Here is a 23,738-nt window from a genome sequence, read left to right as displayed (position 1 = left end):
AAACACAACTTTTATTTTTTATGCTTACAACTAGAGAGAAAAAGTCTAAACCTTTTCAAGGATCCATAAATTTTTTTCATTTTCTAGGTTATTCCCGTAGGGGAATAGTCTGAATAGATAAAAATATTTAATGCAAAATTAACAAAAGTTAAACACAATTTTTATTTTTTATGCATACAACTAGAGAGAAAATGAAAAAAATTTCCGTGCCCGTGCCGTGCCGTGCCGTGCCAAGTCAACTTTCCGTGCCCGTGCCGTGTCGCATGCCCGTGCCGTGCCGTGCCGTGCCAAGTTAACTTTCCGTGCCTGTGCCGTGCCGTGCCGTGCCAAGTCAACTTTCCATGCCCGTGCCGTGTCGCGTGCCCGTGCCGTGCCGTGCCGTGCCGTGCTAGAACCGTGTCGTGTCATATCGTGACTCGTGCCCCATCCCACTTCTGTGCCGTGCCAGTGTCGTGCCTGTCTATGACCGTGCCGTGCCGTGCCGTGCCAAGTCAACTTCCGTGCCGTGCCCGTGTCGTTCCTGCTCACTTCCGTGCCCGTGCCGTGCCGCGTGCCCATTAAGACCGTGCCGTTCCCGTGCCGTGCCAGGATTATTCCGTGCCCGTGCCCGTGCCGTGCCGCCTTTAAACGTGCCGTGCCGTGCCGTGCCCGTGCCGACCCGGCCCATATTACACCTCTAACCATAATATCTTTTGAACAAAGTCTGTTTACACATACTATTAATGTACAGATTTTGCACAAATTTTATTGTAGGATCCATCACAGGTTGCATACAAATAATTCGAGCCGTTCATTAAATATAAAACATTTTTTTGAGGGTCCACGCAAAAAAACCAGCTCAATCCAATATCTATAGATGCTCGATCCAATCGTATAACTTTTCATTCAGATTTTAAGATAATGAAGAGTTAGATGATTGGATTGAGTATCTATATGTATCGGATTGAACTGATTTTTCATAAAGACATTTGAAAATATGTTTTACATTTAATGAATGGATCGAATTATTTGTATGAAACCCGTAATGAGCCAACAATATAATATGTGCATAATCTGTGCACAGATTATCTATGTGTGTAGCAGGATTCTATCTTTGGCATCCATTCATTCCACGACAATAAAAATATCGAAGTTGTGATAATTTTTTTCGGTGGTTCCCAGAACGTCATGGCCTGTGTGATGAGAAAGTTTTTTTATACCGAGGATACCGAGACACTTGATATCTCTTACGGTTTATTTCTAATTTGTCGATCATTTTTTGATCACACTTGAATGATTGGTTCTGTTCATTTTGTAGAGTTTGATGAGAACCTATAACATACCAAAGATCATGTTCATCGGATTTTTGTAAATAAATGATCGGCACATGTGAAAATTGAAGAAAACCAAAATTGGATCCAAAACCACACTGAATCGGAACCCAATTTTATTTTTTTTGCAAATTTTCACATGTGCCGATCATGTATCTATTAAAGTTCAATGAACACGATTTTTTTAGAAGATTATCGTTCTCACCAAACACTACAAAATGTACGGAACCGATCATCCAAGTGTGGTCGGAAAATGACCAAAAAATTAAAAACGAACCGGAGGGGATACCAACCCTTGGTATCCCCGGTATACCAAAAAGTTTCTCCTTTGTGATTAGGGCTAAATTCTATTCCTCGACACACAACACTCCTCACCTGTCCCCCTCCGCCCCCTCCCTCTCTCTCTCTCTCTCTGCTCCATTAACTGAAGCTGGTTGGAGTTTCATTGACTCTATTCTTCTCAACTGCAGATTACTTGATTTTGACGAGGTTCCCCCAGCCCAAAAAATGGGTAAACAGCCAAAAGATTGTCCATATTCTTGGTAACTGATTGTAAAACAAATCAAGGTGTTTTCTCTCTTTCATTCCTATTCTCGATTAAGCCCTTGCCTTCCTCTGCCCATTGGTGTATGTGCTTTTTCGAGGAATAAAGAAAGTAAAAAATGCCACGACGTCCTAGTTTTCGAAAGAAAGAGTTCTTTAAAGTATATCTTCCTGATCAGAGCTCTCAACGGATGGTAACACACACTCTCGCTCTTTCTCATACTTCCTTCATGAATGACACCCTGCTCTTTAATCCTGCATTCTTTGTTTTGTTTTGTTTTTGGCAAAAGAATTTTATTGTCCCCTTTCCAATTAGTGCACCTCAAAACACAATTCTCAAGCAAAAAGAGCTATAGTAGCAGCTATAGTGTAAGCAACATTGCCAGAGGAAGCAGCACATCATAGAGACAAGTCCTAACATCATATATAAACTCTACTGTAAGGTGGTTTTATCTTCATGAATTGTTGAGTGTTCCTTTCTCAAAGCACACACTTCGAAGACAAATTAAGGTGGCTGTTTGTCATTGGATTAGAGAAATCCCATGTCATGGGATTTCATATCCCTTGCTCTATTAAGATGTATTAAGGTGGCTGTTTGTCCTGTCTATGTAGAGCTTATGGTTTGGCTGTGGGAAAAATTGAATAGGGATGCCACCATTCCAATCAAAACAAACATCTGAATTTGTTGTTTGAGCCATTCTTATATCTCAAGCATTCTGTATTTGATAAATATCCATGGATATTGTATTTTTTCCTTTTATCTTTGAGCAAATAAACGAGAACTTAAGGTTTTGTATTACATAAACCATGGTACATGTAAACCCTTTAGTAGGGCTGATGTTGCTTTGTTAGAGGTTCTAACAAGATAACATGGATCAAAGGCTGAAAATGTGCAAATATCAGATTTAGGACAGACTCTTGCAATCCAGCAAGCAAGGCTCGAAATCAACGAGCTTTTTGGGCCCCAAACCAAGGCTGAAAAGGCAGCACTGCAGGCTGCAATAGAACATTAAAATCTGAATTTCGGTTTGTCAAAAAACCAAAATACAAGTATTACACCCCTGTACTAGCAGGTTATAAGTAAAGGTGGTGGTGAAGTTCGATCAGGCTACTTTCCCTTGGTAGATTGCGAGGGGGACCTGGATGAAAAACACGAAACGAGGACATGACAAGTGGCGGACGTGCAGTCACTTAACATATTGAAATAGCTTATATCCATGGTTTATATACATCAAATCATAAAGTAGTTCATGAAATCGTGATAGAAATTGCTCACTCAAACATGAGAATTTTACGAGTATGATATCGACTCAAGTATATGATTCTATGAACATCTCATATGAACTTCAAAGAATGCTTGATGCATCAAATGGAGTTTAAAGATACCATGACAAATGAAGGGTAACAAGGGTAAGGATGTTATCTGGCATCTTCTGCCAGTGACTTGATCGTTTCACACCAAAGTGGGGTCTTTCCCGTTAGTCCATTTAACTGTTGGATGGTATATCATAAGGTTACACGCGAAGCCTATAAAACTGAAGATCATGAGTGTAGGGGTTCGTTTTGGAGGGACCTTGACCTGAGTTAGTATTCCTCTTCTGTTGCTCTGTTCACCTGCCTCTGAACCTGCAACAAGTCACTAGGGCTAGAATAGCTCAGTGACCCTCCGACGATCAAGTTAGATCTCAGAGGAGGATATAGATCTAGAGTTAGGGAAAGATGGCATACCACTCAAAGATGAGTATCATTTTGTATTTATAGACCTAGGTTTACTTGGCCTCCAAGCTAGCGCGTGGAGGTCACGCTCAGGTAACCGCCTCGGGTGACATCATAGATGACGCACCGGATAAGGCGGTTACGGAGCACATGGCCAGGTTAGCCCTTCGCGAGGATTCTTCTCGATGATGTGTCTCATTAGGCGTAGGAGGCTCGCTCGGGAGCCCTCGGTGCTGTGTCTCCGGGGTCGGTACAGAGCCTTAGGTGGTATGTCTCCGGGGTCGGTACGGAGCCCTCGGTAGTATGTCTCCGGGGTCGGTACAGAGCCCTTAGTAGTATGTCTCCAGGGTCGGTACGGAGCCCTCGGTAATATGCTTCCGGGGTCGGTACGGAGCTCGGTAATATGCTTCCAGGGTCGGCACGGAGCTCGGTGGTATGTCTTCGGAGTCATTACGGAGTCCCATTTATTCGGGCCACTACAATAGCCCCTCAACTTCTCTCGACCTCTTATTGGTTTGGGAGGAGTTGACGAGTAGTATGGCCGAATGTTTTAATGTGTACGAAGCCCCAGAGAGATGTGTCGAGCCTCATACTCGTTGTTCGTCGGTTCGTGGGCTCGGCTTCGGGAAACCTAGGCACGAAGTAGGCACCGGGAGGTTTCCGTTGATTCGTAGGCTCAGCTTCGGGAAACAAATGCACGAAGGAGGCACGGAAGGGTTCCGTCGGTTTGCGTGCTCGGCTTCAGGAAACCAAGCTGAGGCACGAAGGAGGCACGGAAGGATTCCGTTGCTTCGGGGGCTCGGCTTCGGAAAACTGAGGCATGGAGGAGGCACGGAAGGGTTCCGTCGCTTCGGGGGCTCGGCTTCGGGAAACCGAGGCACGAAAGAGTTTCGTCTATTCGTGGGCTCGGCTTCAGGAAACCTAGGCACGAAGTAGGCACGGAAGAGTTCCGTTGCTTCGGGGGCTCGGCTTCGGGAAACCAAGGCACGAAGGAGGCACGAAAGTGTTCCGTCGGTTCGTGTGCTCGGCTTCGGGAAACCAAGCTGAGGCACGAAGGAGGCATGGAAGGATTCCGTCGCTTCGGGGGCTCGGCTTCGGGAAACCAAGGCACGAAGGAGGCACGGAAGTGTTCCGTCGGTTCGTGGGCTCGGCTTCGGGAAACCAAGGCACGAAGGAGGCACTGAAGTGTTCCGTCGGTTCGTGCGTTCGGCTTCGGGAAACCAAGCCGAGGCATGAAAGAGGCACGGAAGGATTTCGTCGCTTCGGGGGCTCAGCTTCGGGAAACCAAGGCACGAAGGAGGCACGGAAGTGTTCCGTCGGTTTGTGTGCTCGGCTTCGGGAAACCAAGCCGAGGCATGAAGGAGGCACGGAAGGATTCCGTTGCTTCGGGGGCTCGGCTTCGGGAAACTAAGGCACGGAAGGAGGCGCGGAAGGGTTCCATCGCTTTGGGGGCTCGGCTTCGGGAAACCGAGGCACGAAGGAGGCACGGAAGGGTTCCGTCGGTTCGTGGGCTCAGCTTCGGGAAACCAAGGCACGAAGGAGGCACGGAAGTGTTCCGTCGCTTCGGGGGCTCGGCTTCGGGAAACCGAGGCACGAAGGAGGCACAGAAGTGTTCCTTTGATTCGTAGGCTCAGCTTCAGTAAACAGAGGCATAAAGGAGGCACGGAAAGGGTTCCGTCGGTTCGTGGGCTCGGCTTCGGGAAACCAAGGCACGAAGGAGGCACGGAAGTGTTTGGACGCTTCCGAGCCTATCGAAAGCTAACTTCTGCCTTGAATCTTGGTTTGATTGCTGTTCGGGGCACGGTGAACGCCTTCTGTGCTAGCCCGTTTTCTCCCAAAGAACCATTTCCCTGGAAGGGGCAAGGCGGTCTTTTTACAGACTGCCGAGGCCATGGATTCTTTTGGCGGATGCGTACGTTGTTGAGCAACGAACAGTCCTAGCCCCCGCCGGAGCAAGAGTTGGAGGACAGGTGGAAGAGCCGCTTGATCTTCACCAATTTCTCTCATTGCGTCGCCGCTTTTTGGTTCTCGGATCTCGACATTTCCGTCGTGAAGAACGCCTATAAGCGAGATGAGAGTTGTTGAAGGGGAGGAGCGAACATCAGAGAGAACAACTAATCCCCAGCAGAGTCGCCAATTGTAGGGGTTTGTTTTGGAGGGACCTTGACCTGAGTTAGTATTCCTCTTCTGTTGCTCTGTTCACCTGCCTCTGAACTTGCAACAAGTCACTAGGGCTAGAATAGCCCAGCGACCCTCCGACGATCAAGTTAGATCTCAGAGGAGGCTATAGATCTAGAGTTAGGGAAAGATGGCATACCTCTCAAAGATGAGTATCCTTTTGTATTTATAGACCTAGGTTTACTTGGCCTCCAAGCTGGCGCGTGGAGGTCACGCTTAGGTAACCGCCTCGGGTGACATCATAGATGATGCACCGGATAAGGCGGTTACGGAGCACATGGCCAGGTTAGCCCTTCGCGAGGATTCTTCTCGATGATGTGTCTCATTAGGCGTAGGAGGCTCGCTCGGGAGCCCTCGGTGCTGTGTCTCCGGGGTCTGTACAGAGCCTTAGGTGGTATGTCACCGGGGTCGGTACGGAGCCCTCAGTAGTATGTCTCTGGGGTCGGTACGGAGCCCTCGGTAATATGCTTCCGGGGTCAGTACGGAGCTCGGTAATATGCTTCCAGGGTCGGCATGGAGCTCGGTAATATGCTTCCAGGGTGGGCACGGAGCTCGGTGGTATGTCTTTGGAATCATTACGGAGCCCCATTTATTCGGGCCACTACAATGAGAATCCGTCGATCTTCCCTAGCTTTTTAGTTTTCGAATACTGTATAAGTTGACTGTGTGTATAACTGTGTATCGTGTGTGTATATATGTATGGAGTCCCAAGAAGGTAATGACTCAGACACACACACACACACAAACCTCTTCCCCTTGCCAGATCAAATAGGGCTTATTACTTAATAACCAGAAGAGAAATGCAACTACGGGATAAAAGCAGGTTAGACACACACACACACACACACACACACACACACATATATATATATATATATATATAGAGAGAGAGAGAGAGAGAGAGAGAGAGAGAGAGAGAGAGAGAGAGAGAGAGAGAGAGAGAGAGAGAGAGAGAGAGTCGTGTATAGCGTTTATGTATATGTTTTTTTAAACTAGACTAAAACCTCTAGAGTATATAACTACAATAGTTAAGCCCCTCAAATTTTCAAAATTACATATGTATTCCCCGATTGACCCCACCTAGCCACCTAATTCTGCCTAGCCGACTAATCTGCCTAGTGGCTGACTAATCGCCATATGCCTAGTCTCATGCCTAGGGACCTAGTCGCGGCACCCTGGCAGCGCCTAGTACCTAGGCGACCCATGTAGGTTGATTTTTAGAACACTGAAAGAACTGTAGAAAAGTTATGAAAGTGATTTCCATGGTAAACGTGTAATCCTGGTATTTGTATCTCATGCGAGCTGTCGGCGTATGGAAACCTATTATTTTTGTACAGGTAACGGCGAGTAGAAGCAAGAGACACGTGCTGCCTGAAACATGTAAAAATGTTGTGTACTGAACCTTTGAAAACTTTAGAAGTTGGGAATTTTCAAATTCCCTGTGGTGTAAGAATATATTATGTTTGCAAACTTGTAAAGCTTAATGGCTCTGGCGGTATTTTCTTGCTATCTATAAATGCTTTCACATTTTCTAAGATGTTATAGTCTTTCCATCTTTTAGACTAAAGTTCGAAAAGCCTTATGGTGAGATTAAGACTCACCAGCCAGTCACGATAATCCGACCAACCTCAGTACAGGGTCGTGACAGAGGTGGTATATTCCTATTTCGCCACTTGTCATATATGAGGGGACGAGCAGCTTAAGCACCTTCATTTTAAGGAGGGTACTTACCAACTAAGGAATTTGCAAAATGTCAAATAGAGAACACCTAATCATAGGCTTACATAGAGGAAGGTCCAGTACTTAATCCTTTTTCACTAAGTTTAGTGGACCACTTGTGCCGCCAGAAATAGTCGTCAATCTTCATCACATCAAGGGCTGGATACATTTTTGCAAGAAATGTACTGGTAGAAGAACTAGATAAAGGCATGTTATAAGTTGGCCTCCATGCTCTCAAACGCAATTTTGATTATACACTCAAAGGCAAATTTGATTATTTAGTACACATTATGGACCTTTTCTTTTGTGTGTAAACCTGACTTTGGGGTGGTTAGAGTTGCTGGTACACTTGTAGCTATTTGTTGTTGGTTTTCATACATACTTAATTGTGAAGGTTTAGCTTTAGCCAATTTCTTCTATTTCAGATATCTTGGCTTCATCCTAATCAAAGCCCTCCCTTTCCTTCCCATCAGTGAGATTCCCAAACTTCCTTTCAAGTGGAACTTCCATGTGTTTGGTTGTTGAAGTCATTGACTTGAAGTAAATAAATGAAGTTCGTAATTTTATTTTTTTGATAGATTATTGTTTTCGGTATTGAGAGTTGAGAACTATAGGGTAAAGTGAGTGGAAGATTATTGTTTGCGTTAGTCTCAGACTCTCAAGTTATATGCATCTCCGATTTTGAAGTTCCATTTTGTTCTCTTCCTATTTCAAAGCAACCAGTTAATCGCTAATTGGCTATACTTTGGCTGGAAGAGGAAAAGGCCCCTATTTGTTGATCATTCTCTTGCATCAAGTAAGAGAAGTTATATTGAGAAGGGTGATACTATTTCATATGTGAATAAATATCGGTAGAGATTATTCTATTGCTTAGAACTTTTTAATTTCAAAACAACATTATCTTTATATTGAATAAACATACATGTTCTATTTTTGCAGCGTGTTCCACCAGCCTTTGTCAAACTTCTCAATGGAGCTATTCCAAATAAGGCTATACTTAAAGATCTTGGTGGAAATTTTTGGCACATAGAGATGGAAGAAGCTGAAAATGGGGTATTTTTTAAGGATGGATGGCAAAGATTTGTGAGTGATCATTCTTTAGAGCTGGGGAACTTCTTAGCTTTTACATACCACGGAGATACTTCATTCGATGTGAAAATATTTGGTACCAATGGATGCATGAAAGAAGAAGCTTTAGGGGACCAATGCATCAATAAAGGACCTTCGACTGTTGAGAAGATTAAAATACATGTGAAGGTTGAGAAAGAGTCTGAAGAAGGACATCCTATGCTTAGTCGTTGCAAGCGGAAGTATGCAGAAGTAGCTATGAAAAGATCTGAAAAATGTAATGGTATGTTTTTTTTTTTGACTGAAGAGACCATCCCATATATATAAAAGAGGTTAGAGCAACATACAAATTACTTCAAGGCTCTATTATGAGCCGCCTTGACTATCTGACGCGACTCCTTCACCACCTTAACAACATTAAGAAAAGAATATAAAAAGCAAAAATCATACAAAGCCGATTGAAGAGAAGGATTAGCCTTCTCCGGCTGCAAAAGACCACGAACAAAGACTAGACAATCAGTTTTGATACAAACATTAACTAACTGCCTATTAATAGCCCATTCAAGAAGCAAAAGCCCTGCTCTAATTTCCACCATTGTTGCTGACGAAGCATCACAAATAGAAGTCTGGAACAAAGCCTCTCCTGACGCTCTGTCTTGAACCCAAGCTGCTGCTCCCCTACAAGAGTCCTTATCCCAAGCACCATCTATAGCAAAATAAGCTAAGTATGGAGCCTCCTCGCTTGTTCCAGCCCTGGTATGCAAAAAGTAATCTTCCAAAGCTTATTCAAATTTTTTTCCCCCAAAACCCGTATTATCTTTCCCCCTCCTTCCATACCAAACCATGCCCAACAGACCTGCAAATACTAGTTGTTCCTTAAAAGTGATGCAAAACTTTATCAATGGAGCCAGGAACATTATGAAAAACTGCCTCATTACGTATACACCAAATGGACCACATTAATAAAATTGAATCACGAATCACATCCTTGTCAGGAGCAGATTTGATCCACTCACAAAACCGATCGACAAAGGCCACCGGATTCCCATGATCAAAATTAAAACCGAAGTAAGAAGCCCTCCACACTCTTTTGGCAAACTCACATTCAAACAGGAGATGTTCTATTGATTCACCCATGTGACCACAATGAGGACACTCAGGATAAATAGCAACTCCAAGCCTAATAAGTGCATCCTTAACCGCAATAATTCGATGAATAACTTTACAAATAAAAAACTGAAATTTTGAAAGTAAACATAAACCCCACACCTTACCCCACAATTAGAACCGACATTGTTCCCTCCTAAAAACTTCTGAAAATTTAATTCTAAAACTGAACAAATAAGCTGATTTAACTGTAAAAAGCCCATTTTTTGAATGTTCCCAAAAAATGCAGTCATCCTGACTTTGTACAGGAAAGTACAAAGTCTTAATACTCTGCACCATTTCCTTTGGAAACGAAACAGACAGTAACGGCTCTCGCCAAACCCTTCGTTGATGATCAAACAAGTCCTTTACCTTAAAATTTGGAAAAACAGATTGCATGTTCTGTTCTGACTCGTAAAAGGATTAGCAGAATTTGGAAGCCACTCATCTTGAAACACATTAATGGTCTCCCCATTACCAATCCTCCACTTTAGACCCTTACAAAGTAACTCTTTACCCCACAGAATGCTCCTCCAATCCCAAGAGGCATACGACACCACCTTTGTATCCAAAAAACTACTATGTTGACAATATTTGCCTAATAAAACCTTAGAGAGCAGAGAACTCAGATCAGATTGAAGTCTCCAACCCACCTTTGCCAAAAGGGCTTGATTAAGACAACCCAAATCCCGAAGACCCAGACCTCCTTTGCTCTTAGGCAAACAGCAAACAACAAGCTTTTTCCACACTAAACCTTTCTCCTTCTCTCCAAACCAAAGAAAACGCAAAGCCACAGCATGCACCTTATTAAGAAAATATGTAGGGGCTCTAAAAATCAAGAGAAGATAAATAGGGATTGACAACAAAACATGATTTATCAGAATAAGACGCGATGCAAAGGATAACAAGGGAGCCTTCCACAAACCCAACCTAACCTCAATCTTGTTTAAAGCCCTCGCAAAAATACTACCCTTTTTCGCCGTGAAATCCATGTTCGTCCCCAAATAAATGCCAAGCGTATCAACACACTTAACCCCAAAAACCTTTGTTAAAATATTTTTGTCCTCTGAATCCATATTAGGGTTGACAAACAATTCAAATATGCTAAAATTAACTCTTTGCCCCTTTTGTTGGCAGTATGCATCTAAAAGCCACTTAAGACACCAAGCCTGCTCAACATTGCATTCCATAAAAATAAAATAGTCATCTACAAGCAAACAATAAATGCAAAATACGAGGCGAACAAGAACTTACCGAAATGCCTCTGCAAACATTATTGGCAGCAAACTCCTCCAATCCATCCGAAAAGGCCCGAGCTACCAAAATAAACAAATATGGTGACAAGGGATCCCCTTGTCGAAGCCCACGTGACGGAACAAATGGTTTTGACCACCTACCGTTCACCACAACTGCAAACAGAAACTCCCAATTCACACGATCATAGGCCTTGTTCATGTTTCCGAATGTACTCCAAAACCTCATGAGCAATGAGCGCATCATCCTTTATGGACCTCGATGGCACAAAACCATTCTAATGCTTAGAAATCAAGGTGCCCAAAATCGAGCTGAGTCGATTAACCATCATTTTAGAAATCACCTTATACAATACATTACACAAACTTATCGGCCTGAAATCTCCCACCCTTTGCGGATTAGGGACCTTTGGAATCAACGTAATGATGGTGTGATTCCATTCTTTGAGCAGATAGCCAGACTCAAAGAAAGCCAGGATAGCCTCTGAAACATCACGACCAATCAAATCCCAATTCCTCTGGTAAAAAGCCGCCACAAATCCATCTGGACCCGGAGCCTTAAATCCTGCCATTTGAAACACAGCCTCTCGCACATCTTCTGCTGTAAAAGCCTTGTCCAAAAAACTCCTCTGTTGATTTGTCAATCTCACTTTTATGGATTACAAAAAATTAGGCATACCTCCATCAGGTTGCTCAGAATCCAGTGGAAAGTCAAAACCCCCCCCTTGCATCCCTTTCTTGACCCTGATCACACTTAAACAACCTATGAAAATGAGCCAAAAACATATCCTCTATGGCACTCGGGTCTGTGACCAAATTACCAGACTCATCTTTTAACGCTACAACGTGATTCCGCCATGATCTGATATTAGCCATCTTATGGAAGTATTTCATATTGCGATCACCCACTTCCATCCTGTTTTGTTACACATATTTTACTTCTATATTTTAATATGCTGTGTGTACAGTAACAGGTTCCGATGAAGAAAGTCGGCGTAGATCGCCGAGAATTATTGCTTCACAAACCATTGAACAACCCAGGGCAATTGAGACATCAGATTTTTCCTTACTTAAAAATCCGCATTTTATTGCATCTGTTTGTCAATCAAGGGCATTCCGCGTGGTGAGCTTTGGTTTTTTACGTGTTATTTTTTGTTTGCTTTGTTTCTAAAATCGATCTTCTTTAATGTATAGAATAACAAAAACAAAATAAAAAGACAAAACCTTAAATATCTGATGTTATCCCAGGTGCCCAACTCCTTGTGGGAGAACCTTTTAATCTTTGCCTTAATTGCCACTCACTATGTTACATATCTTTTCAGCTAAGAGACATTCGAGCTGCTTGGTAGTCAGCATTGAACTTCATTAATAACCAAAAGCAAATTAAATGAATTTCTTCTAGCCTTTGTCCTTGTGGAAGAACCTTTTAGTCCTCACCTTAATTGCCACTTGCTATGGGACATGACTTGTCACCCAAGGGACACTCCAGCCAATAGGTTGCCTTCATGTAATAGGCTCAAGTTCGAGTCCCATCATAATACTAGTACCATAACATGCTCATTTTTCACTCTTGTTCTAGTCAGACGACTCACACCTAACTTGAGTGATTTTCTTGTCAGAATCACTTGTAGTGTAGAAAACTTTCACAAGAGTGGAAGCAAAGGGTCACACTGCTGTATTAGTTATTACCATGAAATCTCTGAACTCAACACCCATGAGGTGTGGAATAAACAAGATGAAGATCAGGTTCCTGTTCGCACGGAAGAAATGATTCTCATAAGTTCTTTTTTTCAATATTACGTGGAAACTCACTGCTTCAATCTTCGACTCATTATTCATCAAGAGTAACTCAGACCGTTGTAGCTTGATATGCCAGCTGTTCATGATTGATTCTGATTTGAAGAAACTTCCCAAGGTATTTCAATTAGGTCTGAGGTTTCCTTCCCCATTGAGTCTTCATCAATCCCTCGTAATTTCCTATCTTGAAATTCAGCACATGTCAATTTTCTTTGTCTAAGTTTGATAAATCCCTTGATGCATCTATTTTTCCATATTTATCGTATTGCCAGACAATCTTCAACCCTTTTTTTGTTTGGTTTTGTTTGGTTCACTAATAGAGGAATTCATCATTCAATGACTTCTTTTAATTTACCTTCTAGGTTAAGGAATAGAGATGTGGGATGTAGTGTAGTCTCTTGACACTCTTTTCTTTATCAAGAGGCTTTCTTTATCTTCCAATCTTCTTCTTACTGGATAGTGGACCTCCCAAAATCCTGATTTGTTGATTAAGTCACAACCTAGCTCTCTCTCTGTTGATTGAGCTGGCTCAAAAGTATTTGTTTGAGATCAAGCATCCTCGATTCCTTCATTAAGCCTTTCCAATGAATCATGCCAATAAACTAATGCTTCTGATCAAGTATGAATTCATATTTCAATTTGCTAAGTTTGTTATCATCAAAACCAATTATATCTTTAGAACCTTGGGGCTAACAGCAACAAAGCAGGATAGTCAAAGAGATTGAGTGCCTGATTACTTATGACGGCAAGAAACTGTTGGAGGAGTTAGCTCTTTGAGGGATTTTTTTCTCTTTGGTTTTCCATTTCTTGCTTCTACTTAGCTTTTCCCTTTGTTGTTCTCTCTTTTGTATGGGTGGTGGCGTGATGCCTCCTTCTAATAATGAAAACCAGGGAGAAGACAGAGGGCTAAGAGTAGACCTGAGGCGGGAATTGAGAGAGAGAGAGAGAGAGAGAGAGAGAGAGAGATTTTCCTTGTAATTATGTTTTTATATTTTCACAAACCTAGTTGGGTTAGATAGATGACAAATGCTTGACTTGTGAGAGAGAGAGAGAGAGAGAGAGAGAGAGAGAGAGAGAGAGAGAGAGAGAGAGATTTTCCTTGTAATTATGTTTTTATATTTTCACAAACCTAGTTGGGTTAGATAGATGACAAATGCTTGACTTGTGTTCCTGTTTTTACTAGCGTAGTTTCGGTGCTTTGAGAACTTCAATTGCTGACATTAGCATAATCTGTTAGTTGACCTTGTGGTTAGTTAACTCCTTAATATTCATTAAATTCTCCCTTGCTTTGGTAGCCCTTCAACTAATATGTGACTAATATTTGCTATTGATATCCTTCAGCTCTGGCTTTAACCTTCTGATAGATCAAGGCCTCAGCTTAGGATGAGCCTATGCAGCACAGACACTGGTTCATGACACAAACACTTCAATGTGGAAATTTTTGAAAGTTCAAGAATACGAGGGATGCGTTTGCATATGAACTTATTCAAGTATTTAATGATATTAAGAGAGTTAAAAATAAGGCTCTAACAATAATGAACTAGATGTGTCTTAGTTCACATTTATCAGTTCGTTGTTCACTAAGTGTTCCAGCAAAAAGTATTTTATCACCCCTATGGATCTTTATACCCAATCAACCATCGTCTATCACATGAAAGAAGACTCCTAAGGTTTAACTAGAGTAGACTATTTTGTTTTGAAATCCCTCCGATGTTTCTTGCGAGTTTGCTTAGTCCCAAGAGTGTTTTCATAGTGTTCAAATAATGTAAACAATTTACAAAAGTAGGACTCCTTTGATTCAAGTGTTGAGCACGTGTCCCTAAAGTGTTCGAAGAGTGTCATCGGTGTCTGGGAATTTCACTGGTACGTAGTAGTTGCCTAGGTGTTCATCTCCCATGAAGAAAAACATGTCACTGGAGGTCATGTAATGGTGTTGGACACTCTTGGACAGTGACACTCTCCAAACTCATGTCCAACACTCAAATTAGACGTATCCCATTTTTGTAAAAAAAAATTCACTCCAGGGACACTTCATAGAATGATGGTCGGGACCCTTGCGGTACTTATTGAGGTGTCAAATGGAATACTAGGCTCTAGTTAAAGCTTTATAGATGATGGCTGATAGATTCTAGTGACGCTTGTGGATGTTCAATACTTTTTGTTGAGCATCAGGGGTGTCAAATGGAATAGCAGGATCTAGTGAAAAAGCTTGATAGATGATGACTGCTTGATTATTTTGACACTGGTGAATGATGTAATAAGAAAATTGGTTGATGCAATGCCATAGTTGAGTGGAAGCATATAATATTCAGTGCCTCTTTTGTGTAATTTTCATAGTTTTCGTTTTGATATCCAGCATATGCTAAAAGTACCTCAGGCTTTAACATGTTTCCTACAAGTTGTGACTGTAGCATCTGCTGCCAAGGATCTCAATCAATAAAAGGGAATAGCCTTCTTATTCGAATCCTGCCTCAACTTGGATGCCTGCATAAAAGAAGGAAAAAATAAATTCTAAGACACCCTTAGCTGTCTGCTTGGAAAGAAGGCTCACCAATTTATCCAGCTGTAAGACATGCAAGGCTATATTCCCTGATGGGACAATTGAAAATGGGGCAGTCACACAATTCGTGGATGTACCCTGTCACATCCCAAAACCGGGAACATGACCGGCGGTGAACCATGTGACAATCATGGAACACGAAGCCTGGCAAAAATAATCATTTAACAAATTTAAATAAACAAGAAAATTGCTTTCGGAATTAAATAAAACATGTGAATCAAAACTAATATCTTTTTTAACAAGATGGGCACAATATTTGATATTCTCCAACTCCAAATTTATCAACAAAAAATGCTAATAACAAATGTGCGGAAGCTGTTTGGCACAAGAAAAGAAATAAAAATGCAAACGCCTTGGAGGTCCAAACAGAAGGTTCCGACAATGCCACAGAGTCCCCTCCGTGAACTAACTTGAAAATATGTGGAATAAATCCGTTAGTTGAAAGCTCAGTGAGTAGTTAAGTATGCTAGGCTAAATAATACAACGCGGTATACAAAAAAGATACTGAGGGTTCCAAAGAAATGTTTTGAAATTAATAATGGAGGTCGATGGTTCAACGAATAGTATTAAAAAATTAAGTAATGAACAATGAAGGTCAATAGCTCAACAAATAGTATAAGAGATGAATCATAACAAATTATCACAACAATAATCGAACAATGATAACAAGCATTTTATACCAACTGCTCAACATTATCGAAATGATGAACAACAATAATGAGGTAGTCCAAACCAAAGTGGGAACCATAATCATGAATTACTAAATGCCAAATTCTCAGGGCTTAGCCTGTTGGATCCAACATCATACTTAGAGTTACCACAAGATGGCGCCTGGGACCTTTCCCCTAAGTCTATCCGGAGTAGGGTCATAGGGTATTTCACAAGTCTTTTCCCTATCTGTTGTGCACTAGAGTCGCATGGTATTTCACAAGTCTTTTCCTTAGTGGCCAAAGTCACCATGATATTTCACGAGTCTTTTCCTTAGACTTTAACAAATATAAACATAATCCATGGTTCCAAACACATAAGAACAACGGCAAACCGGAGTCCCCTACTCCAGGAATATTCCCCGTACCGCTGCATAGTCTCAACAATATTATGGAGTCAACGAACACACAACAAGAGAAATAAGGGCAATCCAACAATCGAAAATACTATCAATAAACCTTGCATGCCAAAGTGACGTCAATCATCAATAAATATGAGAGCAATGAATAAGAATATCACTTATCGGATCATAGCGAATAAATGAACTGTCAAGAATAGATAGGCTCAAGAGAATTCCAAAGAAAGGGATCACATGCTTAACCACTCACCTGGGGTCCTAAGGAATGCCACCAAATGCGAAGCGTAACAATAGTCCACTAGTCTCCATAAAAAGAATATATACACATCGCCATAAAAAAACCCAAGTATATGTATGAAAATAAGACCAACTATACCTACTGAAACTCTAATGGTTTAAGCTTTACTAGTAACGTTTTAATGCCCAACTTAAAACTAAGCTCACAACCCACGCATTCAAATCACCAGCACACGTTTTCACACACTGCCACATTCCAATTATCATTCCACTACTCACATGCTCACACACCCACAAGGCACTCGGCCCCACCCCCGGCTCTCTCTCTCTCTCTCTCTCTCTCTCTCTCTCTCTCTCTCTCCATGCACACCACAAAACCCATCACTGTTACACAACCATGCAAAACTATAATACAATCAACACACACACATGCTTAGATCAACACCCTCACCACCAATTCTCTCTCTGACAACAAACCAAAACCACACTCCAATTAAATAAGTAAGCCTAAAGGGTAAAAAGCATCATTGATATCCGTGCATGTGTTAGTTCTTGGCGAGGAGTCAAGAAGTCAGCCCCTAACATGGCTCTTTGTTCTCGGTGGAATGTGCCAGCTAAAGTTTTTGATAGTATGTAATTTTTTGTTGTTGGTTCCTTTTCTTTGTTTTATAATGTTCTGTTTTCAAGCTTTGATTGATGTCCATTTGTATGGTTTTGTTTGACAAAGGGTATGCCATGTCTTGTGTAATGTGGTTTGTTTTTATAAAATTTTACCTTACCCAAAAAAAAAAAAAGCATCATTGAATGTCCAAGAGGAATGGTCAGAAGACTTACCAAGACACCAAAAATTACCAATGGTTCTCCCACCCTAGCCGCACTGTTCTACTCGTCCTCTTTACCTCTTGCAGCCCTCTCTAGAAAATAATATAACCCTAGGTTTCTCAATATTTATAAAAGCATAAGGGGCCCTCTCTTCAATAATTAAATACACCCTCACTAACTGGCCCGACCCGAGTATAGAAGTTTAGTCCAACCCAAGTAAAACTAACCGGCCCAATGATATTAAACATACTCAAGTATACACATTCAAATTAGCTTAACTTTGTCTATCGAAACAAAATATAAGTTATTCAAGTTCAAAAGAATTTTCAAAATAAATGTAGTACAAAAGCAACAATATTATTTTTTTATTAGAAAGAAATTTGAAAAAGAAGAATGAAAGAATTAATTATATGTATAAAGAATATTACTTTTTTAAAAGGAAAAAGCAGGATGTCACATACCCTCTTGTGGTGCGTGCTAGCTTGCAAATTGGAGCTTTCAAGGAAAATTCAGCTGCAATGTGGTTGCATGAATCCAGATCGCTAACTTCTGAATGGATTCCTGGCCAACGTATAAAGTAAACATCCCCCATGTGTAGTCAGTAGCGTGCGAAGGCTGTTGGTGCAGTCCTAGCAAGCTCAAAGGCACATAAATAGAGGAGTCAACAACTGCTGTTGTTACGAATCAAACTCCAGACGTGTTGGTGTTGGTTCAAAACATCTAGTGCTGGGCTGGAGTACCATTAATTGTAATATGCAGCATTATCTTTCTGTATACATACTAACAGAACCGTATTTTAAGCTTCATAATAATTTTGTGTGTGTGTGTATACGGCACTTCTAGTGAGGGATCCCACACGCTTTTTGCGTGCGGACTTCTAATCTCGACCGTCGGATCTCATCTGATGGCCGAGGTGCATTGCATCCCGGCCGTCGGATGAGATCTGACAGCCGAGATTGCATGTGGGATCCATCATCTGAAGCGGACTGTATTTAAAGTACTAGCGTATAAATTATACATTTTGTGGTGACATATATTCACATATATAAATGCACATGGATGCTCTGGAAGCTCCAGCTCTCATGATTTTTGCACAAAGGAAGCTCTCACGTTCACTCCTGCTTCCGTTCCCATTCGCTCTTGTGCACTAGGTGACTTAGGTGATGACTAATGCTTCTATTTGTTCAAAAATATACGTGCCTGAGTTGTCAGGTTCCTGTTGGTAGCTGTTAACCCTCGCGACAAATGAAGTTTTCCATTCGACCACTACCTTTGTCTCCTACCAGCAAGCGCAAAAGAGAAGAAAAAGCATAAACAGAAACTAGAAAGAAAAGAACTAAGGTAGAGGTTTCAAGTTTCATAGGCTTGACTTATAAGGCAAGGAATACCTTTCTTGAGAAATTTGTGAAAGTGAATAGACAACTTCACTCAAGTGGTATTATGTTTACATTTCTTAGCTGCTTATCAGATACGTAAAAAAGAATATTGTTTTTTTATATGATAAAAGCGAATATTGTATAGATGCATGTAAGCTCTTTCCTGTATTAACATATTTAAGTCAGCTCATTTCATAAACTTTCTTTAGGCAGGCTCATCACGAAGAACACACACCCCTGGGAAATAAAAATTACATTCCGCTGGATAGTGGAATGTTGTTCTTTGCAAAGATATTTATATTGTAGCCGTCAATTTTGCAAATTATATTTGAGTCGTTGATTCTCTATCTCACTCTTCTGGTGCTGCTGCTTGGGCAGAAACTGCATAAATCTGTTGCTTTGTTTTTATGAGACTTCAATTTAGGACCTAACGAAAGTTTAGGCCCATAGTTATTAAATGTTTTACTTGTATCCTTTATGTTGAGAGTGTATCCTCTTGTTTTTTTAAAGAAAAAATAAAAAGTGATATATATGTAAGATATTCGGAATGTAGATTTGCTTTTTTCTTTGTGGAAAGCAGAATTGTATTTCCAACTGGACGTCTTTGAATTTTTGACTGGGCCATTCATCCTTACGAAGGATCATATGGGATGCACTGATCTACATGGAAGTCACCGGTTTAGGGGTCCCCTCTGCTTTAATTAGCATGGGTTGAGGTGCACAGACAAAGTGATTTCGTGCCTTCCTGTTAGGGACTAACATTCTAGGAAGTAGATTGATATAAACTTAATTTGTGGGTACACCTGAGACCTCATCTCACTGAACTTGCTTTGATCTATATTGTGTTCACCCTCACAAGCACAATAGTCTCGACCCCACTTCACAGTTGATGATCTCAACCTGCTTATGCTGATTCCTTGCTCCCTTCCCGCCTTTTATAGAATTCTAGTGCTTGAAGTCCATAAATTACAGGATAAAGTGAATTATTGAAGCTTGTTTAGCTTGTGCCTGTGCTCTCATACCTTCCCTTTTTATTTCTTAGTAAGAAAATGAATTTTCTTCAGTTGATTTTGTTGTAAAGGGTTCCCCTTTTCTAGAAGGTAGAGTGCTTGTGATATCTCATTGTAGGACTGGTTTTTGTTATTTTTTGAAATTCTGGGTTCCATTGGCTCGAACAAGTCTTGTTTTTTCAATCATATTGTAACAGTGTTAGATTTTGTGCTGATCATAATTTCCTTCTAATTGCATTGTTGGTGGTTCCAGAGCTTTCCCAGAAAGTTTTTAGCTGAAACTGGTATCAAAATGGACCCAAAAATGTCTTTACGCGATGATCACGGGAAGTTGTGGCCTCTCAGTATTTACCGTGATAGTGATGGTCGAGTAAGTTTCGGAAAGGGTTGGGGGGATTTTCGGAACCATCACAATCTTGGTGTCCCTACCAACAACCGCTGTGCATTTGAGTTTCTCTTGTGCAGAGGAAGAAGAAGAGCGTGCAGAGAAATAGCAGTGCATATTCCCCATGCCAAGGGCAAATAAACTCCCGAAGATACAGAACTACGAGGCAACTGTACTTTACAGACTACTTGCTTCATTTTATCTGTCATCTTGAATTTTCCCAACGTGCGTAAGAGTTTGGATTGTTGAGCTGATGTGACAGAGCATTGTTGTATCCGCTCATTGAGCATGGTACCGATTGTATATACCACCTAAGATTGAGGATTTGTAAACAGTATAGTGTTGGTGGCTAGCATTACTTTTGGAGCATTTTGATTCCAGGAAAGACGAACTTTTAAGAAGTATTTTGCCTTCATTTGATGAATGAATGTTGGAAAAATTAGTAGTATAATGAACTTTTAAGGAACGCTTAGGGAGAGAAGCTCTGGGGTGGGTTAATGCCGCCCCCCCCCCCCCCCCCCCCCCCCAATTTCTCTTCTCCTCTCAATCTCCCGTCTTCAGGCTTCTCCTCTCTTCCCTATTTTCTTTTTACTCCTAAGGTGGTTGAGACTCTCCTTTAAGAGCTGAGACCTCCCACTCTCCTCATTATTTTTGGACTCAGAAGTCAGATTTAGGGTTTTAGGTCTGGTTTCTTGGAACCAGTTCACTGGCGACGAAGACGGTGTTTGCGGCGGGACGAGTTCGAGTTGGTGCGGTAGGTCATCCAGGAGGGTTTGCTTTGTGTTCATACCTGGCCTCTCAACTTTGGCTTCTCCAACCCCTCTTCACGAGTGTGTTTGATGGGTCCGGTTGACTTTTCTTTTATGGATTTGTTGTTTTTAGTTGTTTTTGTATTTTCGGACTGGTAGTGTCCTCATTTATTGTACTATTTTCTTATATATAATATCTGCATTTTCTGGCTAGTCAAAAAAACAAGAAAAAGATATCCAATAAAGTAAATCAAAGAACATTCTCACTGAGCTATAGAGCACGCCGATGACGTTGTCCTTAAAAGGTTGATTCGCACCTCCTTGGAACCAATGACTTGGTGCGTAAGGCTTGCGGTATGCAACCTCCCAAGATTTAACTATATATCCTTCTCCTCCTAGCTGGAAGAGGATTTGAACAACCTCTCTTTGATGATTCCTCTTTTTAGACAAAACATAAGAGTTTGGAAGCAAGAAATGAATGGTAAGTATTTTGGAGCAAACTGTTCTTTTTTTTTTTTTTCAGAGAGTGAGAGACTAGTTGTGTTATTTTGTAGAAGAGTGTATATTCATATATGGGCAAAGTATGGATTACTTCCCTGTGGTTTAGGCTTTTTGCACATCACCTCCTTGTGATTTTGGACTAAAGTGCTACCGTCATGTTTTCCTTCCAAACAAACGGAAGGTGCGCTACACATGCCAATTTTTAGGGTTGGAAAGAAAAAAAGGATTTAATAAAGCTGAATTTCTGTGGAAAAAGACACTAATACCCTTATTCTATCTTCCCAGACAATATTATTCTATCTTCTTGCTCCGTAGCATTATTGTATCCTCTCTCTCTCCCTCTTCCCGTTCCTGTTTTTACATTCCCATCTCTGCTTTACCCAACTTTGTTGTTTAAAGAGAGAGAGACCCACGATTCCGTCGATTCCCTTCGTCGTTGTTGTCATCGTGATTCTTTCCATCGCTGATGATGCCGGCTTAAGAACTAGTCTTTCTTCTACAGAATTGTTGGAAAAATGGAATTTACCCAAAGAGAATTTGGTGGGATCCACACCGCGCGAGGTGGGCCCAAATTCCATTGAGAGATGAATGAGAAATTGTCTCTCAAAGTGGGTTTCGGACCGACAACAGTGCACGATTGAATGGTCAAAGCTGGGTTGATTACCCAGAGTTATTACCCATGATTGTGTATTCAATTTCGAGAATAATAACTGTATCAATTTTATTTCAGAATTGAATTGCGGAATCAATTCCCCTATTGATTATTGGCTCCTCCATGAATATTTGTATTCATTGTCATATTGATGGTAGAGGCTCCCCCTTCAGCTATATAAGGGGACCTCTACCTTTGGTTTCAACACACCAAAAACAATCCAAAGCATCTCTGCAATACAATTGTTCTTTTCGAGAGAGAGAGTACAGACACAAGTTGGTTCGACGGGCAGTCTACGGCGGTGTTCCGGCAGCTGAGTGGTAACCGAGTCAACCTTGGGAGACGAACACCAACACAACCTCCAGCACCGGTGAGGTGGCGAATTTGTCTTAAGGGCACCGTTGAACAAAACGGGTCTCGGTTTGGAATTGCTAATACTTTTTTACAGTTTATGCCTACATTTCATATTCTGTAATTTTGCGATTCATGTTCATGTTGTAATTTCCAAAAATTAGTAAAATCGTTTATTGTTTTTCCGCACTATTTTCCTACAATTTTAAGACAAATTATCTTTGCAACGCTCCGAATTTTGGGTACGTTAAAAAGATATTTTATTCATAAAATCAAATGGAGTCTGGCTCGTTATTACAATAAAACTCCCACAAGAGTTCAATATTTACACAAATGGAGGGGGTTCTAGGGTTCCTAACTACAGCTCCTCCTGATCCTCCATTCTTGCCAGCTTCTCAGCTCCAAAAAGCCTCCACGGTGATCTGCTTACCCTGATCATCTACAAAATCTGACACATTATACCGGCGTTGCCACCCATATAATATGTCAGGGTCACCAAAGGGTAACACCGTGAGCTACAACAGCTCAGCAGGACAATCCCATACCCGCTAACCAATAACTTACGATAATAGGTTACAATAATACATCAATTTCCACATGATACGTATATACACAGATACAAAAGACAATGTCAAAAACACATCCGCAATCGTTATTTGAACTATCGTAGGTGTCCATGATTCTCTTTGTTTCTCCTACGCGACTCATCGTAGACCGTGTCAACATTTTTCACATTTCATAAACATATCACCTTTTCAAAAAAAACTTGTTTTTAACACACCCAACCTCGGTTCCGCCGTTCCAGGTTCCCGAGTATCCTCACAATGGTTCCGCCGTCCCGGGTTCCCATTGGCACACATTGCATTGGCTCCGTACCGCGGATAACCAAGCACACACCCAACCTCGGTTCTACCGTTCCGGTCTCCCGAGTATCCTCACAATGGTTCCGCCGTCCCGGGTTCCCATTGGCACACAATTGCATTGGCTCCGTACCGCAGATAACCAAGCTATACCTCACCATGGTTCCGCCGCTCCGGGTTCCCATGGGAACGCACACAACCTCATAATGGTTCCGCTTTTCCGGATCTCCATTGGAACAGACACAACCTCACAATGGTTCCGCTTTTCCTGGATTTCCATTGGAACGCACACAACCTCACAATGGTTCCGCTTTTCCTGGATTCCATTGGAACACACACACACACACCTCACACAATGGGCAAGTCCGGCCACATTGCGGATTCAAAAACTTTTCACCCTTTTCAAATGTTTCTTTTACACACGCACACACACAAATCA

At 41.5% G+C, this 23,738-nt stretch overlaps 1 protein-coding gene across 6 annotated transcripts; it reads left to right on the top strand.

Moving 5' to 3' along the window:
- The first annotated feature begins 1,655 nt into the window (after positions 1–1,655).
- Positions 1,656–20,587, top strand: LOC131303385 (putative B3 domain-containing protein At5g66980). 6 transcript variants are annotated; one of them, XM_058330233.1, is made up of 5 exons: positions 1,921–2,047; positions 2,144–2,291; positions 8,406–8,817; positions 11,902–12,056; positions 20,055–20,587. In XM_058330233.1, the coding sequence occupies exons 3-5, from the start codon at positions 8,499–8,501 to the stop codon at positions 20,325–20,327; spliced, it is 747 nt and encodes a 248-aa protein (XP_058186216.1). In that variant the 5' UTR covers positions 1,921–2,047; positions 2,144–2,291; positions 8,406–8,498; the 3' UTR covers positions 20,328–20,587. The 6 variants fall into 6 exon arrangements, with proteins under 6 accessions (XP_058186212.1, XP_058186213.1, XP_058186215.1 ...); XM_058330229.1 differs by lacking the exon at positions 2,144–2,291 and having other exon boundaries at positions 1,656–2,047; XM_058330230.1 differs by lacking the exon at positions 2,144–2,291 and having other exon boundaries at positions 1,659–2,047; positions 11,908–12,056.
- Positions 20,588–23,738: the final 3,151 nt, after the last annotated feature.

The sequence above is a fragment of the Rhododendron vialii genome, chromosome 10a (assembly GCF_030253575.1).
Source record: "Rhododendron vialii isolate Sample 1 chromosome 10a, ASM3025357v1".
In the NCBI taxonomy this organism is placed as follows: Eukaryota; Viridiplantae; Streptophyta; class Magnoliopsida; order Ericales; family Ericaceae; genus Rhododendron; species Rhododendron vialii.
This window is presented reverse-complemented; position numbering and strand designations above follow the sequence as displayed.

Coding starts and splice junctions, on each gene's coding strand:
- LOC131303385 (XM_058330229.1), top strand. CDS start 1,973: ATGCCACGACGTCCTAGTTTTCGAAAGAAAGAGTTCTTTAAAGTATAT. Junction 2,048..8,405: donor ATCAGAGCTCTCAACGGATG/GTAACACACACT, acceptor CTATTTTTGCAG/CGTGTTCCACCAGCCTTTGT. Junction 8,818..11,901: donor AAGATCTGAAAAATGTAATG/GTATGTTTTTTT, acceptor CTGTGTGTACAG/TAACAGGTTCCGATGAAGAA.